Source organism: Sarcophilus harrisii, chromosome 1 (assembly GCF_902635505.1).
Source record: "Sarcophilus harrisii chromosome 1, mSarHar1.11, whole genome shotgun sequence".
NCBI classification, from domain to species: domain Eukaryota; kingdom Metazoa; phylum Chordata; class Mammalia; order Dasyuromorphia; family Dasyuridae; genus Sarcophilus; species Sarcophilus harrisii.
The window spans coordinates 287,002,532-287,029,265 of record NC_045426.1 but is presented as its reverse complement, the minus strand read 5'-3'; the positions used below and the strand labels follow the sequence as shown (position 1 = coordinate 287,029,265).

The following is a 26,734-nucleotide window of genomic DNA, read 5'->3' as shown; positions in this document are numbered from 1 at the left end:
GAGAGAAGAATAGGGTATTTCCTTCCTTTCTTCCTCTCTTCTTTTTTCCTTCTCTCTCTTTTTTATTTCCCTCTCTATATTTCCTTCTTTTCCTACTTCCTTTTTCCTTTACTCTTTTCCTTCTTTTCCTTTTTTTTTTAAAAATTACAATTCCAAAATGACCATTTTCTGCCTAACTACCTAGCTGATTCCTTTTTCACTGATTTTTTTTTTTTTTTTGTCAGACCTAAAGTGTAAAAAGTTTTCTGGATCAGTCTATAGCTTCTCAAAACCATCTGCTTTGTATTTATTTACTTAGTGCCTGACACATTTAGAGGGTTTAATTGATGCTTGTTAATTGACTGTTGAAAAGTTTGCAGATAATCAGAAGTCTTTTACTTTTAACCCAGCCTTCATGTAATCCATGCTGTCATCAAATTTGAAATGAGGAAATGTGAAGATTCCTCCAAGAATCCACTTCTGAACCAGAAGATCTAGATTCAAATCCTGACTAATAACAATCACATATTGTGTGACTTGGAACAAGTTATAGAACATTTAATAATCCCATATTTGGAAGGGACCTCTTCCGTTTTCCCAATATTGCTATTTTAGTATCAGTCCTTATTATCATCTTCCTCAACTTTTGCAGTTCAGTAGCTTCTTGCAGTTCAGAAAGCTACCTTATAGGTAGGCTTTCTCCCTTCTAATCTGTTCTTTATGCTGCTGCTGGAAAATCTTTTTTACCTGTTTATTGTAAGCTTTCCAGATTAAAATTGATCATACCGCTCCAGTCTTCTGTTCAATAAATTTCTATATAACTTCTAAGATAAAAAATAAAATGCTGTGTTTGCAGGCTCTGAAGGAATGAGATTAGACCAGGGCATACTACCTCTTTGAAAAGAGTAGTAATCAATGTATGAATCCCTTAATCCTATTGAAGAATGTAGAAACTGCACCTTCATTCAAGAGAGGAGTCTATATCTCAGGAAAGACAAGTAAGAAAAGAGATCTCAAAGCATATATTGTAATAGAGTGATGAAATTGGACTCAGGAAGATTTGGGTTCAAATTCTTCCTCAGAATACTAGTTCTATGAGGATGGACAATAAATTTAATATTCTTTGAGTCTCACTTTAAACATTTTATTTTTAATTTATGAAATAAAACAAGCCTCTCCATAACATGGTAAAAAAATTTTTTAAAAGATAATTACAGAAGAAACTGCAAATCTATTTATATATAATTTGCTATTTCTTTTAAATGTATAGTAAAGCTATCATTTAACTTTTTTTCTTCGCTCCCTCACTCCACAGAATCCTGAAGAGTTTAAATTATTAATAACTAATGTCTCCTATAAGGAGTTTTTGTGGAGATCCCAGTATTTTTCTCTCTGATGGTTCTTTATTGTTATATCATTTCTTTCTTGTTTTTCAGTAGAGACAACCTCAATGGTGCTTTGTACTAGTTCATTACTTCTGTGGAGGAGTGGGGGAGGTAGAAAGAAAAAAAGTGGGAATCCAGGGAAAGAAAAAAATTGCTTCCAGAATTTTACTTTTCTAAAAATGGTTTCTAAGCCAAGTTCTAAGCCCAGTGGAGTTAGTAAATGTGTTTTATAGGGGGTTTCCCCAACAACTTCAGGCTTTACTAACAAAGTGCCAGAGTATTTGTGTGTACAAGTTTAACCACTATTATAAATTTCCATAAGTAGGGAGTATTTAGAAGAATTGTTTTTCTTTCACTTTCTTATTAAAGTGAATATGGGTATATATTGCATGCATGTTTTGTTTTCAAAGTGTGACTCAACTTTGAAAGAATTACATCTCCAGTGTGATTACCAACATTTATTAAGTGTCTATTGCATGCCAAAACACAGAGTTAGGACAAAAACAGTAATAATAAATAATATAATTATTAATAAAATCATGTTATTGAACCCATGCTCTAAGGAAAGATTCATCCTTCTGTAATTCTCTTTTTTTCTTTACAACATAAATCTGTATCTTATGTTTATTAATGCTTCTGCAATGACTTTGCCATTTACTATTGGGGGTGGAGAAGCTGTCTGAATATTTCATTTTTTCCAACTAAGACAGTTCTCAGAATGACCTCACAATCTGTCAAAACATTGATCCTAATAATCTCCTCTTGTCCTATGGACCTAACCCAAATGAGTCTACTCTATTTTTCTATAAGATGACCTTTGAAATATTTGAAAACAAAGTTCATGTGTCTCCTTTCTCTTTTTATGTACTGTTTGCCCAGTTCCTTTGACTGACCCTAATATAGCATGGCTTCAAAAATTAGGTATCACCAACTACTACTAGCTACAAAAGTCCTACCTCTGACACTTAAAATGAATTTATGACCCTGAGAAAGCCATTAACTTGTCAGTACCCAAACTGTCTTAGATAGTTGCAGTGAAAGTATTGATCTTGATTGGTAAAGGAAGTTCCTCACAAGAACTCATTATATACAAAAAAATCACAGGAACAAGCAAGCCCTTCTTCTCCCCCCACAAAAATCTTTCATAAAATATGACATCCTGAACTGAATATCACTAGTCCTTGATTTCCTTACCTCTTAAACAAAGATAATTTTACCTCCCTTAGGTTGTGAGGATGCTATTTTGTGCCTTGTGTGTAGTAAGTATAAGTGGATGTTGATGAGAGTTCCTTGTATTAGATTAAATTTCTTTTGGTAATATTCTTTTCTGTGTATAAGGGGGATTTGGGGGAATTTGGGAGGTTTACTCAAAAATATTCAATAATTCTGGGCCTTGCTTTATTACTACTGCCATCCCCAAGGTTTTCCACTCTCATTTATGATAGTTTTCCTGATATTGAACCAGATCTGCATTCCTGGTATTCCCACTTGGTGATAGTGTATTATTCCACTGATGAATTGCCGTAATCTCTTTGCTAATGTTTTATTTAAAATTTTTGCATCAATATTCATTAGGGAGATTAGTCTATCTTTCTTTCTCTGTTTTGGCCCTTCCTGGTTTATGTATCAGTACCATATTTGCATCATAGAAGGAATTTGGCAGTACTCCTTTATCTATTTGGAAACTATTTGGAAATAGTTTACATAGTATTGGAATTAATGGTTGTTTAAATGTTTGGTAGAATTCACTTGGGAATCCATCTGGCCCTGAAGATTTTTTCTTACCGAGTTCAATTATTTTATTCTGTTAATCTGGGCAATTTATACTTTTGTGAATATTCATCCATTTCTATTAAATTATCAGACTTGATACCACACATACAAGGCAAAATAGCTCCTGATTATAGCTTTAATTTCATTGATAATTAGTTCACCCTTTTCATTTTTGATGCTAGCAATTTCTTTTTTTTCTTTCCTTTTTCTGATCAAATTAGGTTTGTTTATTTTGTTAGTTTTTTTCATAAAACCAACTCTTAGTTTTGTTTATTAGTTCAAATTAGTTTATTAGTTCATTAGTTTTCTTAGTCTCTATTAATCTCTCCTTTGAATTTCAAAATTTCTAATTTGGTATTTATTTGGGGGTTTTTAATTTTTCTTTTTCTAGCTTACTTGCATGCCCAATTCATTGATTTCCTCTTTCTCTATTTTATTTATGTAGCTCCCCAAAGAACTGCTTTGGCTGCATCTCATAGGTTTTAGTGTGTTGTCTCATTATTGTCATTTTCTTGGATGAAATTATGGGGTTTTTGTGATTTGTTGTTTGACCCAGTTTCTTTAGAATTAGATTGTTCTTTAGAATTAGATTATTTAAATTCCAATTGGTTTTTAATCTATTTTTCCATGGCCCTTTATTGAATGTAACTTTTATTGCATTGTAGTATGAAAAGAAAGCATTTACTATTTCTGCCTTTTTTTATGTGACTGTAATGTTTTTATACTTTAATAAATTGTCAGTTTTTGTATAAGTTCCATGTAGTGCTGAAGAAAAGATGTATTCTTTTTGTTCCCTCTTCACTTTTCTCCAGAGATCTATCATAACTAGGTTTTCTAGGATCCTATTAACCTTCCTAGTTTCTTTTTTGTTTATTTTGTGGTTAGATTTGTCTAATTCTGAGAGAGGAAGGTTGAGGTCACAAGGCAGACAGAGGGGAGCATCACATGGACTGAGGATGTGCTTGTGAATGGTCCCTTTTGTGATGACATCAAAGAAAAAGACATTAAGGGCTGGAAAAAGGTCTGCTATCCCCATGGTCTTCCCTCAATTTATGATATAGTGGTTTTCCTGATATTGAATCAGACCTCATAGTGTGTTATTCCACTGATAAATTGCTGTAATCTCTTTGCTAATGTTTTATTTAAAATTTTCGCATCAATATTCATTAGGGAGACTGGTCTATAATTTTCTTTCTCTGTTTTGGCCCTTCCTGGTTTACATTATCAGTACCATAGAAAAAAGAGGAAAGGGGAAATATAATGGGACAGTTCACATGAAGAAGTGCAAAAGATTTTATTATAATAGAGGGAAAGAAGAGAAGGGGATAAGCATTGTCTAAAACTTGATCTCATCAGTTTTGGCTTTAATAGGGAAAATTTTTATCTAACCCTATAAAGAAGTAGGAGGAGAAAGGAAAGAAAAGGGAGGGACAGGAGAGAAGAGAAGGCAGAAACACTAAGGAAAAAGGTAAAAGAAAGAGGGAAAGCTTGATAGGAGATAAAGAAGTAGGTGGAGTAGGTTAAAAAATAACTTAGAGAATGACTAAGAGAAGGGGGGAGGAGTAATAGGAGATAAAGTAGTGGGGAGTGGGTAAAAATTCCACAAGACTAAGGACAGGATGAAAAGGGAGAACAAAAGTATTTACAGGGGAGAAAATAGGATAGAGGGAAATACAGAGCTGGTAATCATAACTGTGAATTTGAATGGGATGAACTCATAAAACAGAAGCAAATAGAATGGATTAAAAAGAATCCTACAATATGGTGTTTACAAGAAACACATTTGACACAGAAAGATATACAGAGCAAAGGTAAAAAGGCTGGAACAGAATTTATTATGCTTCAGCTGAAGTAAAGGCAAGGTAAGCAATTCTGAATTCAGATAAAGCAAAAGTAAAAATAAATCTAATTAAAAGAAATAAAGAGGGAAAGTAGATCTTGATGAAGGGTACATTAAATAATGAAGTAGTTATGATGCTAAATGTGTATGCACCAAGTGGTAGAACAGGCAAATTCTTAGAGAAGATTTTAAACCAGTTCCACCCTCAGTTGAAATCCTACTTCTTGCACTTACTACCTACCTATATTATTTTGAACAAGTCATTTAATCATTCTGGTGTTAGGGCCAGAACTCGGTACTTGAAACAAGGATTCTTATAAGGTGCTGAATCAGTGGAATTGATAGACAATGATTATCTAGTTTAGCGTGGTGATTAATAGTTCTCTAGTTCAGTACATGTACTTAGTACTTAATATAGTTCTACAAGATTGACACCTATTCTACAAGATTGACACCTATGATAATGCAATTAAAATTGATCATATAAGCTGGGACAAACTCAGCTAGATTCATTCATTCCATCTCATACCACCATGATGGCAGGCTCTCCTCCTTCATTTATTTCTCCACTGAAACCAAGACTCCGGAAGGCCTCCAATAAAGCTAGCCAAAGCCCCACACGAGGAAACTGTATTGTGAAGGAGATAATAAAGGATTTGGACTTTAACACCTGGCAATTCTTGCGGTGATTACTCTACTGAAACGAAGATTGCCCCAAGACCTCCAGAAAACCAACCAGAACACTACATTCTGGGCCTCAATTTTCTCATCTGTAAAAATGAAGAGGATAGATCAGATTTCCTCTGAGTTATCTTCTGAACTTTTATGTCTAAGGATACCAAGGATTTCTTAACTATCAAATTTTCTCAATCCTCATCTTCATTTATTTCTCTGAATCCTTTGATTTCTCCTTCTTGGATACTCTCTTATCCCTTAGCTTTCATAATACCTCCTCACTTTTCTGACTTTTCTATCTCTTTTGTAGAACAATGATGTCCTACTTTCTAATAGTGATTAGAACTGTTCATTTGTGGAATAGACCAGCTTAATGAGATATGAGGTTTCCTAGTCCAGAAGATGTTCAAAAGCAGTCTGAATATTCACTTGTTAGGAATATGGCTATTCTTGTCCAGGTATGATTTGGACTAGGCGATAATATCTGAGGTGTTTTCAGACTTAGATTTTACCTGATGGTGAGAGTAGCATGCTTCTTGCTTAGGAGTATGAGGAGTTAAGAATTCCTTTTTTATATTATGTGTTTAATATTGCATCCTTTCGGAAATGAGGAAGTTTTTATTTAAAGGAAAGAAAAGGTTTTCAATTGAATTATCATAGTTAATAGGTTATAGTTTAATGGTTTCCACAAGCTGGCAGAATATTTCCTAGTACTTAAAAGTCATAGGATAATAGATTTGGAATTGGACAAAACCTTAGAAACCATTTTAATTAATGCTTTAATTTTACAGATGAATACACTGAGACTCAGGAAATAAACTGTTTAGAATTGGGCATGTTTTTTTTTTTTTTTTTTCCAGTTAACTTATTTCTCCCTTAATAAATCTTCAAAGAAACTTTCCCATGTTAATATATGTGTCTGTATATTTGTGTATTGTCAGCACTATGAATCTACAAGATTTGTGGTGATTTCATGACTCGCCTGGAATTGTGGATACTTATTTCATTGAGTTCTTTAAAAGTCTTTCAGAGTTGTCTGTCTTCATAATATTATTGTTATTATAGAAACTGCTTCTGTATCAGTTCATATAAGTTAGAGATATATTAGAACTGATTCAAGCCTACTGAAAAGCTGATTATAAAATTTTTATTGGGAACATTTACACCTTGGAAAATCAGCCAGTGATACCAATCAAGGCTTGATTTATTGTTTTGTTGATTGTCTAAACTTGAGAAAGAAAATGTTAAAATAAAAAATAAAAAAAAGGTAGATTAAAATTAAAAGGCTATCATGCCACATTTTTTCCCCCAGGAGAGCCAATTGTTAAATTTAAACTACCTTACTCTTCTTATAACTCTTCCTAAATTTGTTTAAAACCATCTTCATCATCATTTCTTAGGGCATTCTGTCACTTTTAGTTACTGTTAATTTGTTTAGATTTTTCCTAATTGATAGGAAAACCACTTCAGTTTTCCAATTCTTGCCACTGAAAAAGAATTATTATAAATATTTTTGCACATGTAATTCCCTTTTCTTTTTCTTTGCTCTTTTTGGCACATGGATTCTTAATGCTGAAGCATATGCATAGTTTTTAAATTTTTGAGGCATAATTCCAAATTTTTTTCCAGAATAGCTGGACCATCTCACCTCTTCACCTACTGTGCAGTAATATGCCTGTTTTCCCACAGAATTTGGGGCAAATGTTGAAAGAGTTGAGGTGCAATAGTGATTTAAAAAAATACACAGAAGGCTCAGGTTTTTGTAAACCTAATTCTTCTGCTAACTCTACAGGAGTTAGCATCCTTGACTTTGAGACAAAAGGTTTGGGCAAGATTATTCAACTTAAGATTTCTTGATTTGCAAAATGTTTCTGATGATGTGTATATATGTACGGGTGGGTGGGTACATGAGAAAGATTTCTGGCTATCTAAATTTATTAGTTAATTGAAGGGAACACTCTTGTTTTGACCTTGCAATTTGAAATTTTTATAGAATGTGGAAATTAGATTTTCTTAATTTCAACGGTGTAAGGAATCCAAATGATTAAAGTCTTCTTATATCAGTGTTGTGAGAAGTTAATCCACAGATTACTGTCCTATAATCAGATATGCCTTAGAGAAAAAAGAGGTAATTTCTAGGCTGAAAAATTGAGCTTTGGTAAATATTCAGATGCTTTCATTTAGGAAAAAGAGCATTGGACTAAGTGTCATTCTTAGACCTGATCTCTTTGTACAATTTCAACCAATTGTAATGTACTGTATTTGGAATCAGGAAGATCTGGGTTGAGATAACTTTCAGTATTTTACTAATTGTATGACCATTAGCAAGCAACTTAAAAAAAAGAAGAGAGACTGTATCTTTAGTCTCCTGGCCTCGTTTTCTTGGCTGTAAAATTCTGACAATAATTACTATAGTATCTGCCTCATAAAGTTGTAAGGCTCAAATGAAATTATGTGTATAAAGTGTATTGCAAATTTTAAAGCATTATGTAAATGTCAAGTGTTATTTTACTATCATCAACCTCTCTCCCTTTCTTTCGTCTTTTCCTTCAGAGTAGTTCTTGTAGAATGTAGGTATACTGAAGGAAGAATATCAATAGATATCCAGTCTGTCAAAATCCAGGAAAGGTAGCACCAACAAAATATGGCTTCAAGTATCTATAGACTGATAGAACAAAATATGAGGGATAATGTAGTTGGTGGTAGTGTATACTCCTACTGTTTACAGCTTTTTTCATTCATTCTACTGCAGTAACACTCCTTTATTGAAGACTCTTACATTCATTCAATCTCCTAGTCCTTTAACCTTGTTCTTCTTGATTTCTGTAGCATAAATCTTGTCAGCTGTTTTGTCTTTGCTATTGTGTTCTCTTACAATTTTGGTACTTTTAAACTCCAAATTCTTTTTTTTCTCTGATTCCTCTCTCTCTTTTAGGATTCTTTTTCCTTCTACCCACTAAAACTAGACTTTCTCCAGAACTTTAGTTCCACTTTTCCAAATGCCTGCAGAACATCTTCATCTATATGTATACTCTACTTCCCCCAGAACACCTAAAACTATTTCTAGCACTCTCAAATATATTTGAGTATTTTCTCTACATCTAGTATTTTCTCAGTATATTACCAGTATTCAAATTCAGGTTTTAAGACTATGAAAGTATGATCTTTGATTCCTCCTTCTCATTTCCCACATCCTGTTGTTCTTCCCTGTATAATAGCTTTCAAATAGGAATACAAAAGACACCACTCTGGTTCAGTTCCTCATTACCTCATTTCTGGACTATTGTCAGAGCTTCCCATCTCATCTTTCCCCTCTTCTACCCCCCCCCCCCAATTCAATCTTCATTGCTGCTGAATTAATGTATTAATGAATTAATGTCCCCTTCTGCCTAGACTATCTCCCCCACCATTCCTGTCCATTACATAAGATTCAGCTTAAAACCCATCCTCCATGAAGCATTCTTTGGTCATCCTAAGTAAGAACAGCTTCTCAGAATTTCTTTAGCCTATATTAACTAGTATTCTATAATGTATCTATGTATGTGTATATTTATATGTGCATGTGTTTGATATATGTGTAAATGATATATTGTGTGTCTGTCTATGTATGTTTTTCAGTATGTATCCATCATTGCATTTAGTCTCTTGCATTAAAGAAACATTTATTAGATGAGTGACATATCCTAAGACAGGGGTCCTCAAACTTTTTAAATAGGGGTCCAGTTCACTGTCCTTCAGACTGTTGGAGGGCTAGACTATAGTAAAAACAAAAACTTTGTTTTGTGGGCCTTTAAATAAAGTAACTTCATAGCCCTGGGTGAGGGGGATAATCGTCCTCAGCTGCCGCATCTGGCCCACAGCCGTAGTTTGAGGACCCCTGCTCTAAGGTATAGGTTGCCTATTTGCAAAGATGGAAAATGGTTATCCATCTGGGCTGTAGTGCTGAGTCTTTGAGGGTGAATGATAAGGAAATAAGCCTAGAAAGGTAAATTAGATTAAACTTTAAATGCCCAACTGAGAAATTTGTTTTTATTCTGGAGAAAACTGGTAGTAACTGAGGAGTTTTTAGTAGGAAAGTAGTATTAAGTCTTGCCCTTGTTATACATTTTGAACTACTATGCTAGGCATAGTACTAATCATGGGGAACTGTTATACCCTAGGGACAAAAGAGTATTTGTTTATAATGCCATTCTTTTATGTCTAAATCATGAATACATTTTGGTCTTATCTGTGTATTGGTATGGGTCAATGCTTAGTTTCTGCTTTAGGTTGACATTAAATGACATAGCCAAATCAAGTTTGTGTTTTTTTCCAAAATGAGGGGAAAGCCACTATATACTAGGATTGCCTATTCCATCTTTGTCAGACAATAGTAGGCAAGCATATATTGTATTAAGCTCTTACTCTGTGCAAGGCACTGTGGTAATCTCTGAGGATACAAAGACCAACCAAATTAGTCCCTACCATCAGAGAGTTCACAGTCTAAATAACACACAAACAAGTATGGATATATACGATATATACAGGGTAAAAGGGAAGTGATTTTGCGGAGATAACTATTGTTTAGCAAGATTTTTCTTATATTAATTTACATTTTTTATTCTTTTGGCCCTTTGGAACCAAGCAGAATTGTCATTTGAAGACATTTCCTAAGTCTTCTTTTCTTCCATTTAGACATCCCCAAAGCCCTATGGCTGATCTTCATATTGCACATTCTACAGTTATTGCTTGTCCAAGACCTTGTTTAGAGTGATACCTTTTCATTTTAGCATTCTGTTTCAATATTGTATCTATAGCAGAGGTGGGGAATATCTGACCCGCAGGATGTCCCACAAAGTCATTTGGTCTAGCCTTGCCAATGTAGTTGCAGAGTGGGACTCAACATTCAATAAATCTAGGAGCTTTTTTCATAGCAATATAAATTTATGTTAAGTGAATTGTAATAATAAAGTAAATTTTGAGGGACAAACAAGAAAAGTTCATTACAGGATAGGCAAGGTACATATAAGTAAGTCCATGATGGGACAGACTTATATGCTTCTCATCAACTGCCCATGGCCCATTTGTCTGTATTGTGGTGACTTAGAGGACAGTACCAGGCAGGGTAGAAGTGTACGTGTTGTAGAAGTGTTAACACTCAAAGCTACAGTGATCTGGTGATGAAGAGAAGAGAAAGAACTAAATCTCAGTCTTGAGCTAAATGTTTTAATTATATAACATTGCATCATATACTAAGTCTCACAGTAAGTTGCAGCTCAACAATGTGATGTCAATAGTTAGTGTCAGGCATAAATTTTATCAAAAGCAGCTGCAATAGCCACCAGTAGATACTCTAGTGAAAGTTCAGGGGAAAAAAAAAAAAAATTTATGTTTTGTTTGAAAGTGAGTAGAAACATTATTGTATAGAATGAGAATGAGTGGAATTGCCTTTCTGAAAAGTGACCATGTTTTTCTGCTGAAATTTCCTTAATGACTTATAGCTCAATTCTGCCTTTGTCTTCTCTTCAACCTTTCTTCATCTTTCTCCCAAATTAGTTCCTCCCCACCCCCCTGAGCTTTGCTGCTGCTTTGATTTGAAGATGGATATATTTTTAAGGAGTTGCTGAGTGATCTTCATTCTAAGTATGGTGATCTTAATTTATCACTGTGAAGTGTGAGTTGTGGAATCATACTCATGAGATTTTATGAACTGCAGGTGAAGTCAAGCAGCTCGTGGACATGAAGGGAAAAGCTGTCAGGAAACTTGATGATAACAAATGTCTATGTGATCTAGCATTCATGATGGACATTACCAAATACTTCTCAGAGCTGGGTTCAATCTTCGTGCTGCAGATCCCCAACCAGTTTCTCAACTCCTTACTTTGAAATGTGAATCTTTTGAAGATAAATTTAAGGCTGAAAGTACAACTCTAAAGAAATAACACGATGCATTTCCCTACTCTAGAAAGACAAAAGTCTTCTAAAACACTTGTATATGCTGGTGAGGTATTTAATGAAAGATTCAAGGATGTGAAAAGTAAACAGATAGAATAAAACATCTTTGCTATACTGTGCAATTGATGTATAGCTGATGTATTTTAGACAACTTATAGTACAAAATCATTCAGCTACAAAGTGATGAAGTGAAATGTCAGGGAGGGCTGACCATCTTCTTTTTATGGTGTTTTCACTCTTTTTTGAGCAGTCGGGCAAGGCGTGATCACCTTTTTGGGGTTCTTACTTCCTTGAGAAGTCAAGGAAGTTATGACCACCTATGTTCTAAATCAAAAGAAAAGGGGAGATGTTGGAATCTTTACAAACTGTTAAGCCATTGGAGTTGATAGAGACAATGATTATCTAATTTGGCATGGTTCAATATGATTGATTTGATCTTAGAAGGAGATATTTTGGGCCAGAACTTGAAACAAGGTACTAAATACAACTGATAGAAATGATGCTTGTGTTCACACCTTTAGAGAGCTCATAAGTATCTAAGTACTCAATGGAGTTCACATATTTGGGAGATTTCAGAGAGCATGCTGGGAGATATCCCACAATCCCACTCTCGGAGAAGTAGCATAAATACAGCTCCAGTGAGCCCCTCGAGGGAGTTTTCTTGGGAACATTGACTGGGGTTGGAGAGGAGCACTCTGGAAGGAATTTCTCCGGAACATTGACTGGGGTCGGAGAGGAGCACTCTGAGAGGAAGCCCACAAGCCCTATCTTTGAGGCAAGAGATTCATTGCATCTTCCAACTTGGTGCTGGCTGGAGGCTGAAGAAAGCAAAGGCAGAAGCCAAGGACAAAGCTGCAAGATCTCTTGGAACCAAGCAGAGAGATAGGCCTGAGCTAACTGGGTTATATTGAAGGACACAATAAAAGATCTGAACTCTTTTATCACTTGGCTGTGTTTTAGAAAAAGAACACCAACAGTGAAAGCTATGTGCAACAACCTCCCACTGCTTGATTTCTATAAATGTTACATAAGCAATGATGGATTTTCCATTTTGAGCAGACATGCATTGAAATATACATCTGTGTTTCAAAGAACTTACTGCTGTGAACAGTTCTTTTCAAGACTAATTATCACAAAAATTAAATGCATTCAAAACCTACTCAAACCTAGAACCAAAGCAATTGTGAGTAGAAGCAGCTACTCATCATCAGCTAATATCATATGCCTCATCAAAGAGAAGTAGTTCTAGACATCACATTAGGGATGAGTTAATTAAATCATTAAATATTAGCAGACTCATTTTTATTAAGTTGATAACTTTGTATGACCTGCAAATGATGAATCTAATTGGCCTGTGCAGAAAAAAAGGTTCCCCACTTCTGATCTATGAAATAGTGTTTTTCCAAGCTTCAGTATTGACATATTTGTGAGAAAGACAATATTTCCTCTGCTTCCAAGCTTCAATATTGGCATATTTGTGAGAAAGAAGATATTTCCTCTGTTTCTGTGAAATAGTGTTGAATGAGAATTATCTCTTTAACCTTTTAGTTCATCCGGCCCACCCTCCCTTCCAATGCACAATTATTTCTCCTTCTGGCAACTTAATTTTTACCTTCTCAGAGTTGTGCCTGCATTCTGAATAATTTGCCTTTTCCCTCTTCCTCTGCCCCACAAAAGGAGCTGAACCATAAGAGCCTGTAGATATTCTAGCTAAAGTTCAGGAAAAAAACATTTATGTTTTGTTTGAAAGTGAGTAGAAACATTGTTGTGTAGTAGTATAAGAATGAGTGGAATTGCCTTTCTGTAAAGTGACCATATTTTTCTGCTGAAATTTCTTTAATGACTCCTAGCTCAATTCTGCCTTTGTCTTCTCTTCAACCTTTCTTCCATTTTTCTCCCAAATTAGTTTTTCCTCCCTAGCTTTGCTGCTGCTTTGATTTCAAGATGGATAGAAAACCTATCCTTCAGTACCTTTAAAACTGAAGCTGATGATTTCAGAAAAGCCTGAAAACATATGAATTGATTTTAAGTAAAGTGAGCAGAACAGGAGAATATTGTATAGATTGTGTGATTAATTATGATACACTTAGCTTTTTTCAGCAATTCCAATGAATTTGGGAGGGAAAATGCCATCCATATCCAGAGAAAGAAAAAGGAATTGAATATAGATTGAAGCATACTATTTTGGCCTCTTTTTAAACTTTTTTTTAAATAGTTTTTTCTCTTTTGTTTTGATTTTTCTTTCACAACATGACAAATATGGAAATGTGTTTAAAATGATTGTGCATGTATAACCTATATAAGTTTGCTTACTCTCTTGGGGAAGGGAGAAGAGGAAGGAAGGGAGAAAAAAAAATTTTCAACTCAAAATCTTATCTAGCTGTTGCTGCACTTTACATTTATGTTGCTATTTTCTTTATCTGTAGTAAATATGTTTTTTAAAGGGAATATTTGTTTTGTAAAACTGAGGTTACATTTGCTAAATTTGTGTCTTATAAAGGAAAAATATATGGTTAAGAATTAAGAATTATTTCCTACCAGTCTTGTTAACAAACAATTGTCCTTCTCTAACCAATGAGTTTTAGTCTTTGTATGTCTTGTCCTATGTGGGACATGTCTGCTGATTGGAAACATATTATTTGACTATGAGCTTTTTGGTGTTTTTTATGGTTTTGCCTTCTTCAAAACTCCTGACTTGCAAACCAGTTCTATTTTGAAAGTTCCTTTTTAAATTCAGTTAGTTGGTACTTAGAACACAACTTTTCATAAAAAGCTGTTTTTATCTTTTTGTAGTTACTTTTTCATGTATACAGTTTTTTTAAATAATGTGTTATAGAAATGCTTATTTTATTTCATAAATTAAAAATGAAAGGAAAATTCAAATTTTGAGGAAAAAAAAGAAAGCAAATGGAAAAGCAACTAAGCAATACAGTTTGAAAAGGCTTGTTCTGTCAAAATCCAAGCATATCCACTATGATTTCAATCTAAACTTCTGTCAGTGCAATAATTCTTGTGGCAGTACTGCTAGGATTGAAGTAATCCATTATATCTTGTACAATGTGCTCAGATGACAAAGAAGAACTGGAAAGTATCACTATAGTAATATGCTGTATCTTTGAGGACAGGAATCATGTCTAGATCATTTCCCTCCTGTGTTTAGCAGTTTGATGAACTATCTGATGGATAGCATAGAATGCCTCAATTAATCAGAAAAGTAGGAGTAGCTGTGTCAATCACAGCTTTTAAACTTTTAGTTCATCTGGTTCTGAATTTTCCATTTTGAGGAGACATGCATTGAAATATGCATCTGTGTTTAGAAGAACTTACTGCAGTTCTTTTCAAGACTTAATCATCACAAAAATCAAATGCATTTAAAACTGACTCAAACCTAGAACTAAAGCAGTTGTGAGTAGAAGTAGCATTATTACCAGCTAACATCATATGCCTCATCAAAGAGAGATAAATCAGCTTTGGGTGCAGAAGTAAGATAATGGGGTTCCAATCAAGATCTTCCACTGTGTACTATCATGACTGAGAAAAATTGTTTTTCTGTGATTCATCTGTGTAAAAGAGGGATATGAATGCCTTAACTATCTAACTTACAAGATTATTGTGATGATCAGATAAGATCATTATGGGAAGCAAATAATAAATCAGAAACTACACATCCCCTTTTATTACATCTAATGTTACTGAGAGTGCCTTTAAGAACACTGTTATTAGTCACAAGGCACACAATAAGAGTTCAGTTCTTGCTCTGATAATTACTAGCTTTGAGATGCTAAGCAAGTTTGTGAATCTCAATCTTTTCTTCTGGAAAATGATACTGCTCTGCTTTCCTCTAATACTACAACTATTCTGGTGAAAGCCCTTGTCACCTCGTGTCTGGATTCAGATGGCAGTGGCCTGCTGATTTGTCTCAATGCCTCAAGTTCATCTTCCTGTTAACTATCAATTTGGTTTTTCTTAAGTGAAAATCTGACCATGTCACCCTAGCAATCACTTGTTTCATTCACAGGACCACAGAAACTAAAAATTAGAAGGGGTCACAAAGGGCTATCTAGTTTAACTTATGCCCATACCTATGATACTTTTCCAACAAGTGATTGTCCTATACAGCGGAACCCAGAAGAGTTTGGAAATATGCTGGATTTAGTCTAAAGAAAAGGTAGAAAAATTTAGTTATGATGACAGATAAAAGGGAATCAATTGAATAAGAGTTTAACTTTTGTGGGGATTTTTAAAAGATGGAATACTAATTACTTATACCGTGTATATAAAATTGCTTTGTATAAAAAAAAAAAACAGTCAATTCCTTTAATGACAATTATAACAATTCTCTGAAGTAGGTAATATAGATAATAGTACAGATTTGATAGATGAAGTAGAGATAAAGTAATTTACTCATGGTTACCTAGTTGATAAGGAATGAACAGCAGTTCTGTGTTTGGCATTCTTCCTATGTTATGATGAAAAAAAGGGTAAGAAAGATGGAGGGAAAAAAGAAAAAGGGTAATTAAGTGGGAGTAGATAGACAAAAGTAGTGATGAAGAGGCAGGGGGAAGAAATTATCATGGACTAATTTTTCTACCAGGAATTTTTAAAGTATTTCATTTTTATAACTATAAGTGTATCTAGGAATATAATCTTGGACACTTGTTTGTGGGATTTGTAAAGCAGAATTATTATATTTTGCAAAAGAAGAAAAATCCTTTGGGGGTATTTATATGTGTGTCTGTGTGTATATATATAAAATCAATTAAGTATTTTTCAACTTCATTTTTCAGTTCTACCTGAATTGTGAGTCCCACACCTCAGGAACAGGAAATTAAATAATATTTTGTTTAGCAGCAGCTATTTAAATTCTGATTTTGGTTCTTCATAAACCAAAGGAAAGATCACATAATTCTGTTTCTTGGGTTACTCATGAATTCAGACATTAGATCTCTAAAACATAAATGTTTTAGTAGTCTTGCTTCTGATTACTACAGATGAAAAGTACTAGAAGACAATTGATATTTTGTGATTCTAGAAGTCAGCTATTTCAAGGAACATCAAAGATGTTCCTTTAAAAAAGCCTTCTGTGTCCAGCTCAGGATATAGCTTTTTAGCTTCCTCTTTATTAGCTGTGGCATTGAGACTTGGAAATAATAAACTTAAAATCCATTTAAATTATGAAATCCACTTAACAACTATTGGCACCAAACTTTGTGCTTCCACTAAATCAGAAACTTCATATTAAAAAGCACTACCAATTCTAACTTATGAATTGCTAATGAGAAGACTAACAAGGAGGCAGGACAGAAGAAGTGAAGAAACAGAAGGCCTATGTAATACAAAATTTTGATACCTCAGTTGCTGAATAATTGAGATTTGATTGTGTTTTGCTTTTCATTTTATTTTTATAGGACAACCAAAAGACCTCAAACCTTCTATGATGGAAGCCATGCCTGCTCTGGAGGAGTGTGTCACATTCCAATGGCTGAGCCATTTTGTTCTAAAACCAGAGAGGTTAGTAGAGTATCTATAAACCCAATCCAGATTTGTGATGAACAGGTGTCAGTGATGTGGTAGGGGAAGAAAACATCTGTCACCTCTCTGATTTTCAGTGTTGATTTGGTAACTCCTATTAACTAAGTTTTTGTTCCTTTTCCCCCTTCACTTTACCACATTTATCTCCCTGGACATATAGCAGAGATACATTTTTAGATCAATGACATAAAAGTAGCTGGATCCTTATAAAGACTTTAGATCCCTTACTGTCAAACACCTCAGCGTGTATCCAAAATTGTTTCTTTTCTTTAAGTATGTGTAATGGTATCATCTTTGCACTCTTTAGCAGAATGGAGCCTTACCATTATCTGTTTTTAAGGATTTTGTGATATTGACTCCACAAACTTAATTTTAATTCACTCTTAACCAGCTGAGTGACATGAAACACTGGGGAAATAACTGGAAGAATCAAAACTCCTAGAATAGCTGTTTCTGTCTCCACTAATTTTCTAGGAGCCCAAAATGGTAACTCATTTAGCAAAAGTAACTTGTTTAACCATCTTGAAAATCCATGCTTTTGGGAAACTTCTCCATTAAATAATAGGTTGCAACCAAACCAGCTACACATTAGTTTCTACCTTTACCCTAGAGGAAGTCAAACTTGGATCTGAAAAAAAATTAAGCAACAAGTCTTAAGAGTAATTTAAGAAACTCTGCCTCTTACTTTCCTACTTTTCATGAATAGGTCCTGATCCTTTGATCAAGACTCTCCTCTGTTCCATCTTCCAAACTGTTGCCAAAGTGATTTTGCTGACTCATTAGTCAAACTCTTCCCACTCTTTTCCCTGTCAGCAAACTTCAGTGCCTCCCCATGGTAGCACAAGAATCAACTATAGATGGCCTTTAAAGCCATTCAAAACCTATTCTTTTTCCTGTTCTTATTCATTACTTCCTTTTCTGTGGCCCAAGCCTACCAGCCTACCGCCCAAAGTTGTTGCAAGTTTCAAATGGAAAGATATCATAAAGTGCTTAGCACAGTTCCTGGTACTTACTAGGCATTATTATTAATTCATCTATAACAAAGTTCTGTGGTGTTTTTCTTTTTTAAAATAATAATATGATGGTTCTCTCTGGGAGCAGGTTTCTTGGGGAGGTTTTCTGGAGGTAGCCTTGGTTTCACTTAAAAGTAATAATTATTCCAAATGCAGCCAGGTGTTTAAAAGTACAGTCTTTTATTGCTTCCTCCAAAATGGCCTGATTAGTTTTCTTAGTGGCCTATCTTTCTGCTTGGTTCCAAGAGCTCTTGCAGTTGTCCTTTGCCTCTGCTTTCTTCAGCCTCCAGCCAGCACAAAGGTGGGAATCTCTTGTCTCCTTGCCTGGAACTGGGCAGCTTTCTGGAGAGCCTTTCAGACTAGCCTTGGTCTCAGTGGGGGAAGTACAGGAGCCCAGCCACCACAGTGGTGTAAAATGAAGTGAATCTGGTTGCGCTTCCGTGAATGGGCTTCTGCTGAACTGACAGTCTTTCAATCTTTTCAACTGAACTCTGCTGACTGAGCTCAGCTGTTTTTATGCTATCTCAAAGGTTGACTCCTCTGAGGGTGGGATTATGGGATCCGAGAGTGGGATTGTGGGTTTCTGACTTTGAATACTGAGTTGTGAATCTCCCAAAAGTGTGAACTCCAATGAGTATTTAAATACATTAGTGAGCTGGAGAATTTGCTAAGTACCATGCTAAATTAGGCAACTGACTTATCACTTTGTAAGGATTCCCTCTGAGGTGTGAATCAATAAACATTGTATCAATTTCCTTGAGTTAACAGTAGGATTCTAACATCTCCCTTGAGTTATATCACCTTGTTTCAAGTTGAGTTAACACTAGGAGTCTAACAAAGTTCTAACATTGTTTTCCTTCTATCTAAGGGAAGATCCTGAAAATTCTTGTTTAAAGAATTTAAAAATCACTGCTTTAAAGTATATAAAAAGTATGTAAATATTGACAGATCTTGCATCCATAATTCAGTCCATACATTTAGGAATTCAAGACCTTGCTAAATGGTCCTTTAAGCATATATATCAAATATATTGAATTTCCTTTTCAGAACTGAAGTATGAAGAATGGAAATACAACAAGTCATTACTGTAGTTGATTCAGGCAAGATACTAAGTTCCTAAATCACTTCAAGGAACATAATGGGGAGTAATCATCTTGGTTTTTATGTGTCCATGTATGTGTGTGTGTCTGTGTGTCTGTGTGTCTGTGTGTCTGTATGTGTGCGTGCACATGTGTATGTTTATGTAATGTATACACACATAGGCATATAAAATTTTTGCCACCAGAAGGCCTCGACACTGTCAGTAGTTCAACATTAAGAACTATGTTCTGTTCTCCAAGGAAGCCCTGTCTGGGCATCACATTGTTCAGGTTTGATCCCTCGATCCTTGCTTTCTAGCACAGCTCAAACCAGTTGGCTAGGAACTTAGTCATAGATCTGGTTCAAACTCACATGTAAGGTGATTCTAATCTGGTTACCAGTGCTTACCATAGAAAGGAAGCAGAACCCTCTTTATCTGTTGATACTAATTAATAAATTTATCAAGCACATCCTTGACGCAAAGCAGAGTGTTTATTGCTGGGAGAATCAGGGTGAGAACAAGAATTGGGAATACTCCAGCAACATGGACACTGGATTTGGAGAAGTGATCCATGGTTAAATGCTGAGTTTTCAGAAAAACGAGTCTTAAGAGATTTCTTGACAGGGGGATTTAGCTTGTTATGAACTAAATGACTCCAAAGCTCCTTTCAGTCTTGTCTACACAAGTACAGCTCTAATCTTAATCATCAAGCAAAGATAGAACTGGAACCAAAAGAGATTCGGCCTGTGAAGAGGGTACAGAGTTGGAGTATGGTTATAGTTCTGAGTGGTTTCTTTTAAAAAGCATGGTCAGTAAAATCACCAAATGCAAGTTATTGCATTAAAGTTTTCAATAGAAATGACATTTATAAAAAGGCATTACCATCCCCTTTGTTGCTTCATCCTAAAATGACAGGACTTTTCCATCTGATTTGCAGCAAGAACTTTTTAAGTGTGTTGCTTTTCTGCATTAGAATGTGAGGGCATTCTTGAGCAGATTTCTGGCTTTTATTTGTATCTCTGATTCCTTGCACATAGTAAGCATTTAATAAATTGTTTACTCATATATGTATGTATATGTCATATGTGTGTATTGTATGTGTTTATATATATATGCATACATACATAAATAAAAAAAGATATAGATAAATGCAAACTTCTATGTGAAAATTTGACCATTTAATCTCATGAGACCACAAAAAACTGGGCAGGAAGCTTGAAACTCAGTAGTTGAGTCAGTTGTACAGCTAAATGAACAGTTTATTTAATCTTTGTAGTTTTTTGGTATGTCATCTGTTCTAACTATAGATCACACCTTCTAACTATAGGCTATATAGGTATAACTATATATGCATCATGGTGCTGTCCTTCTCCCTCTATATCATTTCACTTCCTAATCAAATGGCATGGATTTAGTTATAATCTCTCTATGCTGATGATTCCCAAATCTACTTATTTTGTCTAAATCTTTCTGCTGACCTCTAATCTCCTCCCACCCCTAGGCAATTGGGGTTAAGTGTGTTAAGTTATAGTTTTTTTTTTGACAAAACATATGTATGGGTAATTTTTCAACATTGACCCCCACAAAAACTTCTGTTCCAACTTTTCCTCTCCTTCCCTCCACCCCATCCCCTAGATGGCCAGTAGTCCCATACATGCCAAACATGTTAAAGTATATGTTAAATACAATATATGTATACATATTTATACAGTGAGACAATATTTCTTTAAGTTTTGTATTTGCCAAGTTGTCAAGGTCTTAAGGGAGCACATCTGGGGGCTGTGTGTACCTGCAGTTGGAAACAGAAAATACCATCTGTGTTAGGGAGTGTGTAGAGCTGGGAACATAGTTCTGACTGAAAACAGAGCTGAAACCAAAATAATGTTCTCAGGGTCTCAGGAGTGCATAAGCAGGTTAGGGACAACATCCATTTCACTCCCCCCATTTACTTGTGACTGTTTAGGAACTAGCAACAAACAACTTAACAGGCTGGGTCCTTTTCCTGATATATGTGGTTAACAGTTAATCAAACAAGGGGCAATTAGTAGAGCCAGCAGAAATGAGTAAGGGAGCCTATTAGGGAGGTTATAAGGGAGGGCCTGTGCCAGGGATTGAACAATATTGGAGACAAAAGCCGGGCCATTGGCAGACCCGAGGGAGAAAGGGAGTCTGAACCAGGGGATAATTTCAGTCACAAGTTTCTTAGCTATGACCAAAGCGGATTTGGATTTTACAGGAAAGGTTTCGGACCAATTTGAGAAGGTGTCAACAAAAGGCAAAAGAAAATGATGTCCTTGAAACCAGGTTTCCATGTCCATGAGATCAATTTTACAGTGTTCAATGGGTGTGAGTCCTCAGGGGCACAGAGCAGGCATGGTGGGAGAATGGGCAGGGTTCACTTTGGCACGTCAGTATTGGTGGGCAGCAGTCTCAGTGAGGGTTTTCATTCCAGGCAAGAAAAAGAAATAGGAAAGCAGATCATATAGGCAAGTACCCCCTAAGTGAGTTAGAGAGTGCATTTTTGAAATAAAGGATAGCTCAAGGCTTTTGGAAGAATCCTTCTAAAGTGTACCGCTAGCCCTGGACATCAGCTAGGCCAAGAGGATCTTGAGGTCCATATGAGGGTCAGTTGCCCATAGGTATTGTAAAACTCCCCCTTATCTTGAGTTTGCCCATTTACAATTTATAACCTTAGAGTAACTAGACCTAAGTTATATCAGTCCTAATGAAAAGGAGGAGGGTTTGCAAACAGGGAAACTGAGGCAGAACAATTAAAGGAAACTGTGGCAAAACATTACACACTGTCTCTTCTGAATATTGAACTCATTGAATTACCTTCCTCTAGATACCTGGAAAATCTCAGCACTATAATTTTGACCAACTCTATTTGAGGCAAATAAACCAAAATAGGATTAGAAAAATGCAAGGACTTATATGGCAAGGGCAAGTCTTGCCCTGGCAACCTTGGCAAGACCTTGGAGTTAACAGCAGTACAAAGGCTCCCTGTTGCAGCATGTCAGGTTCTTTGCAGTTGAAGTACCACCTCAGCCAGAGAATCCAGTTTGAGATGCACAGTTCACTGTGAGTTAGGTGGTCTGCAGTCATTTGTGCACTTAACTCAGCCTCTGCTTATATAGGGAGTAGCAGGGCTCAAGACAGTTGTGCCCTCCATTCAGAGGAGCAACCCACTCCAGGGGAGAAGGGTGAGGCTTGGAGTAGCTCCACCTGTCTCCACCCAGAGGAACCACAGGGCTACTACTAGGATACAGGATGGATCCAGATTTCTGAGCAGAGTATGCATGGGCTGTAAACTTGAACTTTTAGAGGCCCTATCTTAAAACTGCAATGCCCTTTGAGAATGCTGAAATACAAATTAAGCAGCTGGGGTTACAGGACTGGAAGACTGCTGTCCCAAAGTGCCTGATTTCTGGTTGTTTCTAAAGAAAAAAAAATAGTCCCCAAAACTGAGTCTGCCAGGGCAATTCCAACAGAATAAAGTGTTTTAAAGTTAAAGCATAACCAGCAGTCCCAGTAGATCACATCCCAAAGAGTAAAAACGGAAAAAGGGCTGCTTAAAGGACTTATAATTCAATCTGAACTAGTAAAATAGGGAGCTAAGGCAAAGGAACAGGAAAAGGAAACTAGGGATTCCCATTCTTCCAGATATTTTTGAGAAAAATCCACCAGTTTCCCCAATCTCCTATTTCTTCTTCCCTCCTTTTTCTTTAAGGCAAATGGAATCATCCCCCCCCCCCCAAAAAAAAGGCAAATAAATTGTCAAATAACCATCCCACATATAAATACCGAGAGTGCGTGTCTTAAAAATCTCTCAAACATAAACAGCAATAGTTACACAGTTTTAACAATTTCCATCCCAAATCTTTAATACACAGTAATAAATGACCCAGTCAGGATTTAACAGTCATTCATCAATCATTTTCCAATTCCCCACATCAGTTTATCAGGGGCAGGGGACGAGGCTTCTCATTCAAAAACTGATTACAGTTTGAGATGGAAAGACTGATCCACAAGGACTGGTTGTGGGGAGGCCAAAATAGAATGGCCAACAACTTCCCATGTAAAGAAATATGCTTGTGTCACAGGACAGGCATTAAATGGCTGTCAGTCTCAATAAAAACAGCAGTTAGGTTTTACAGACCACTGTTAATTGTCCTCTCATCATTTAGAAACCTTTAAAAAAAACCTTTAAAAACTTGAATATCCATGGACTCAAATATCCAGTAACATAGTTGATGAGGCTAAATACTCATTTATCTAAGTATTTAGGTTATAATGATTACATATAACCAGATTGGAAACAGCAAGATATAACATAATTGAATTACATTAACAAATTCTATTGACCATTAGCTCTGATTGGGCACAGGAGGAAAAAAAAATGCAGGGATATGCATATAACATAATATAAAAACTGATTCTTTAGCACCTATAGGACACAGCTTAAAGCAGCTTTAACGCAGTTTTACTCCAATAATTGTCCCAATGGAGCTTTAAAACCCCCAATAAATATTAATTACAAGCTCAAGAAATTTTACTTCTAATAACAAATCCGATTAACCAAAGTTTCAGATAAATCCCAAACATGACCTTATATTGATAACAGTAAGAAATTTGTCCCAGTAAGTTCACAACTCATCTTTCATATTTAAGTAGAGTTTCAAAAGTTGAACATTATACAAATCATTTTGCTTTAAAATATCTAATGCATAGAAAAAATTCCAAATTGCATATTGGAACCATAACAGAAACAATTTTCAAAAGAACAAAGAAAAACCTTATTTTCAGAAGCCCTTCAAAATGATGGTGACTCCCTTTGCCCTCAGAATATAATCAATTAAAATTTATACAGAATATCCTAATACCACATAAAAGAATCTGAAAGATTCTTTAAAATATCAATTAAACTTTTAGAAACAACTCTACCAAATTGTACATCACATTCATGATCATATTCCTTAACCATCTTTAAAAAACAAACAAACAAATATTCATTCAATCAAGTTATAGTAGGCCTGTCTCCTTAAAATCACAGTTTGCTTTCAGCTGAAAACCAGGGAGAACCAGGCGGCTGCAACTTGATTTAAAAAAAAAAAAAGGCTGGAACAAGCTTAGGAGGTGGGGTAGGGGGAAGGGAAGGCTAGCTAAATCTGCACAAAAGATTGCTTCTTCCCCACTCAAATTTCCCCACACAGAAATCCTTCCATTAAAAACTTTCCTTTTTCTCTTCCTACTTAACTCTTCTCTTTCCCTCAGCTACATATCTTAAACAAATTCTAACAATCCATTGATAAAGTAGCAGAACCAGTGGTAGGGGGAGTAAGTTGAATCTTTTCCTTTGAAGACAAAAGATCTTCTCCCATTTCTCCCTCCCCCACCTCTTCCTTACTCTAAGCCTACAACTGCTCCTCCAAATGAATCTTTCATAAATCTCCATCTTCCTTTCCTTTTCCCTTCAAAAGTTTTAAGATTCACAATACGGTGAATAACTAATAATCCATAAAACCCACATGTCCAGCAAACCATAGCTTATAATATTAACAAATTACCCAGTGTTTCAGAAGGTAACAAACTGAAGCAAACCAAATACAGTTGTTATTTTTTTAAGTTTTTCTTCCTTCTAGCTGTGTTTCAAGACCACTAGCATAAACTTCTTTTCCCCAGGTGGCTTCAATCAGATAAGGTTCTTATTGCTGTTACTCAGCTCTAGCAGGCTTTGAAAACCTGCTTTTCAGGGAAAAACTTCCCTGACAGTTTAAAATAGCCAAGATTTTTCTGTTCTTTTATTTACAAATTAGTATGACAGGTTAAAAAGTTTAAAATCATGAGCAAATTTTTATACTAAGCACAGTTACAACATTGAAATAACCATAATAAATTTCTTAATCATTGTTCTTAAAACTCAACAGAGCTCTTTAAATCAACACAACAGACAAGTGACAAACACAGAACACAAATCATACAGACATAGGCAGCACATTTACAATATTAAACAAAACATTTAACATATACAGGCTAGAGGCTATCTGGAAACCTTAGAAAAACCCTGAGGGAAGTTGTTGCAGCTCAAGAGTCTTCCCTCCCAGAATCCAAAGGGATCTTTTTAGGCTTCCAAGGCCCCATTTGTTGCATTTCTCTGCCTTCACCGAGAATGGCGAGAATGCCCAGAGATAACCAGATAGTACCAAAAGGCACTCAGAACCAGAGTTGTGCTACTGGCAGACAGAACCAATAGACACAAGTACACTTAAACAGAAAGAGACAGTAGACAAACAGTTCCAAAACACAAGATAGACAATCCAACAAGGGCACTCCGATGGCATCCCATGGAGGCCAGTAGGGGGTACTAATGCTGTGTCCAGCATAGACACCTACTATCCCAAAGTACTCATCTGAAATTGAACCGGTTCCCAGAACGCTTGAAGCCAATTGAGCCAATCAAGCCAATCTTTAGGTCTCACTCTCCAAGTCCTCAGAAGGAGGTATTGAGGTCTGGGGCTGAGTAACATCTTTTCGGTGGCCATCTCCTAGAGATGCTAACTCCCTTTGCCCTCCAGGAAAAGGGACTAGTTGTAAGACAAAGCCAAAGGCTATCTCACAGGGGCCTCCAACTGAAATACCCGGGCAAGAGAAAATACAGGACAGCCAAAATAATGTAAATTTAAGAATGTATATTGCTGGGACTGAGCCGCCCAGAACCAAACTAGGGGAGTTAACCTGGAGAAGTTTCAGAGACACATTTAAAGGAAAAAAAAAAAAAAAAGCAACACAAAAAATGCTCTGAAACATTTATCACACTTAAAAGTCCATTCCCAGACAGGCAGCAAGGGTTAACAAGGAGACAATGTTTAAGTTTTATATTTGTCAGCGTGGCATATCTGGGGGCTGTGTGTGCCTGCAATTAGAAACAGAAAGTACCACCTGCATTAGGGAGTGTAGAGCTGGCAACTTAGTTCTGACCGCAGACAGCTGAAACCGAAATAATGTTCTCATGGTCTTAGGAGTGCATAGGCAGCTTAAGAACAGCATCCATTTCAGTACTTGGTTTTTATTTTAGTTTTTGAAAACAGCAGAATTGAAAATACATTAAACCTTATGACTATCATAGATCCAAGTTTTCTTGAACTGCATCCAGTTGTGTGTTTCACAACTAGATTTTTCATTTGAATTTTGGTAGTTGCTGTTCAGGGTCTCATCTTGCTAAGATTCTTGCTAAAATTCTTCCTGTATGCAGTAATGATATTTTCTCCCTCTACCTTCATCCCCTCCATCTATTAAGTTATTTTCTAAAAGAAAGGGTAGAGAGGTAGAAGTATTTTTTAATGTGACTTAAAGATATTTTATTGAGTCCATAGTCTCCTCCACCTGAATTCTCCGTTGAGGAGTATGACAACTGAGCTAGCACCCAGGATACCTCAGAATCAGTCAGAGTCATGATAAGCAAAAGTACTCAGTCTTTATTCTTGGTCCTTAGATGCAAGATTGAACAGGATAGAAGCAGAAT

At 35.7% G+C, this 26,734-nt stretch overlaps 1 protein-coding gene across 1 annotated transcript in view; it reads left to right on the top strand.

The window, feature by feature from the left end:
• The window catches only part of MTAP (methylthioadenosine phosphorylase), a 70,532-nt gene that overhangs the window by 28,000 nt on the left and 15,798 nt on the right, over window positions 1-26,734 (top strand). The window contains exon 5 of the mRNA XM_003762899.4: window positions 16,995-17,097. Within this exon, the coding sequence (XP_003762947.1) occupies window positions 16,995-17,097 (103 nt within the window). The remainder of the gene's footprint in view (window positions 1-16,994; window positions 17,098-26,734) is intronic.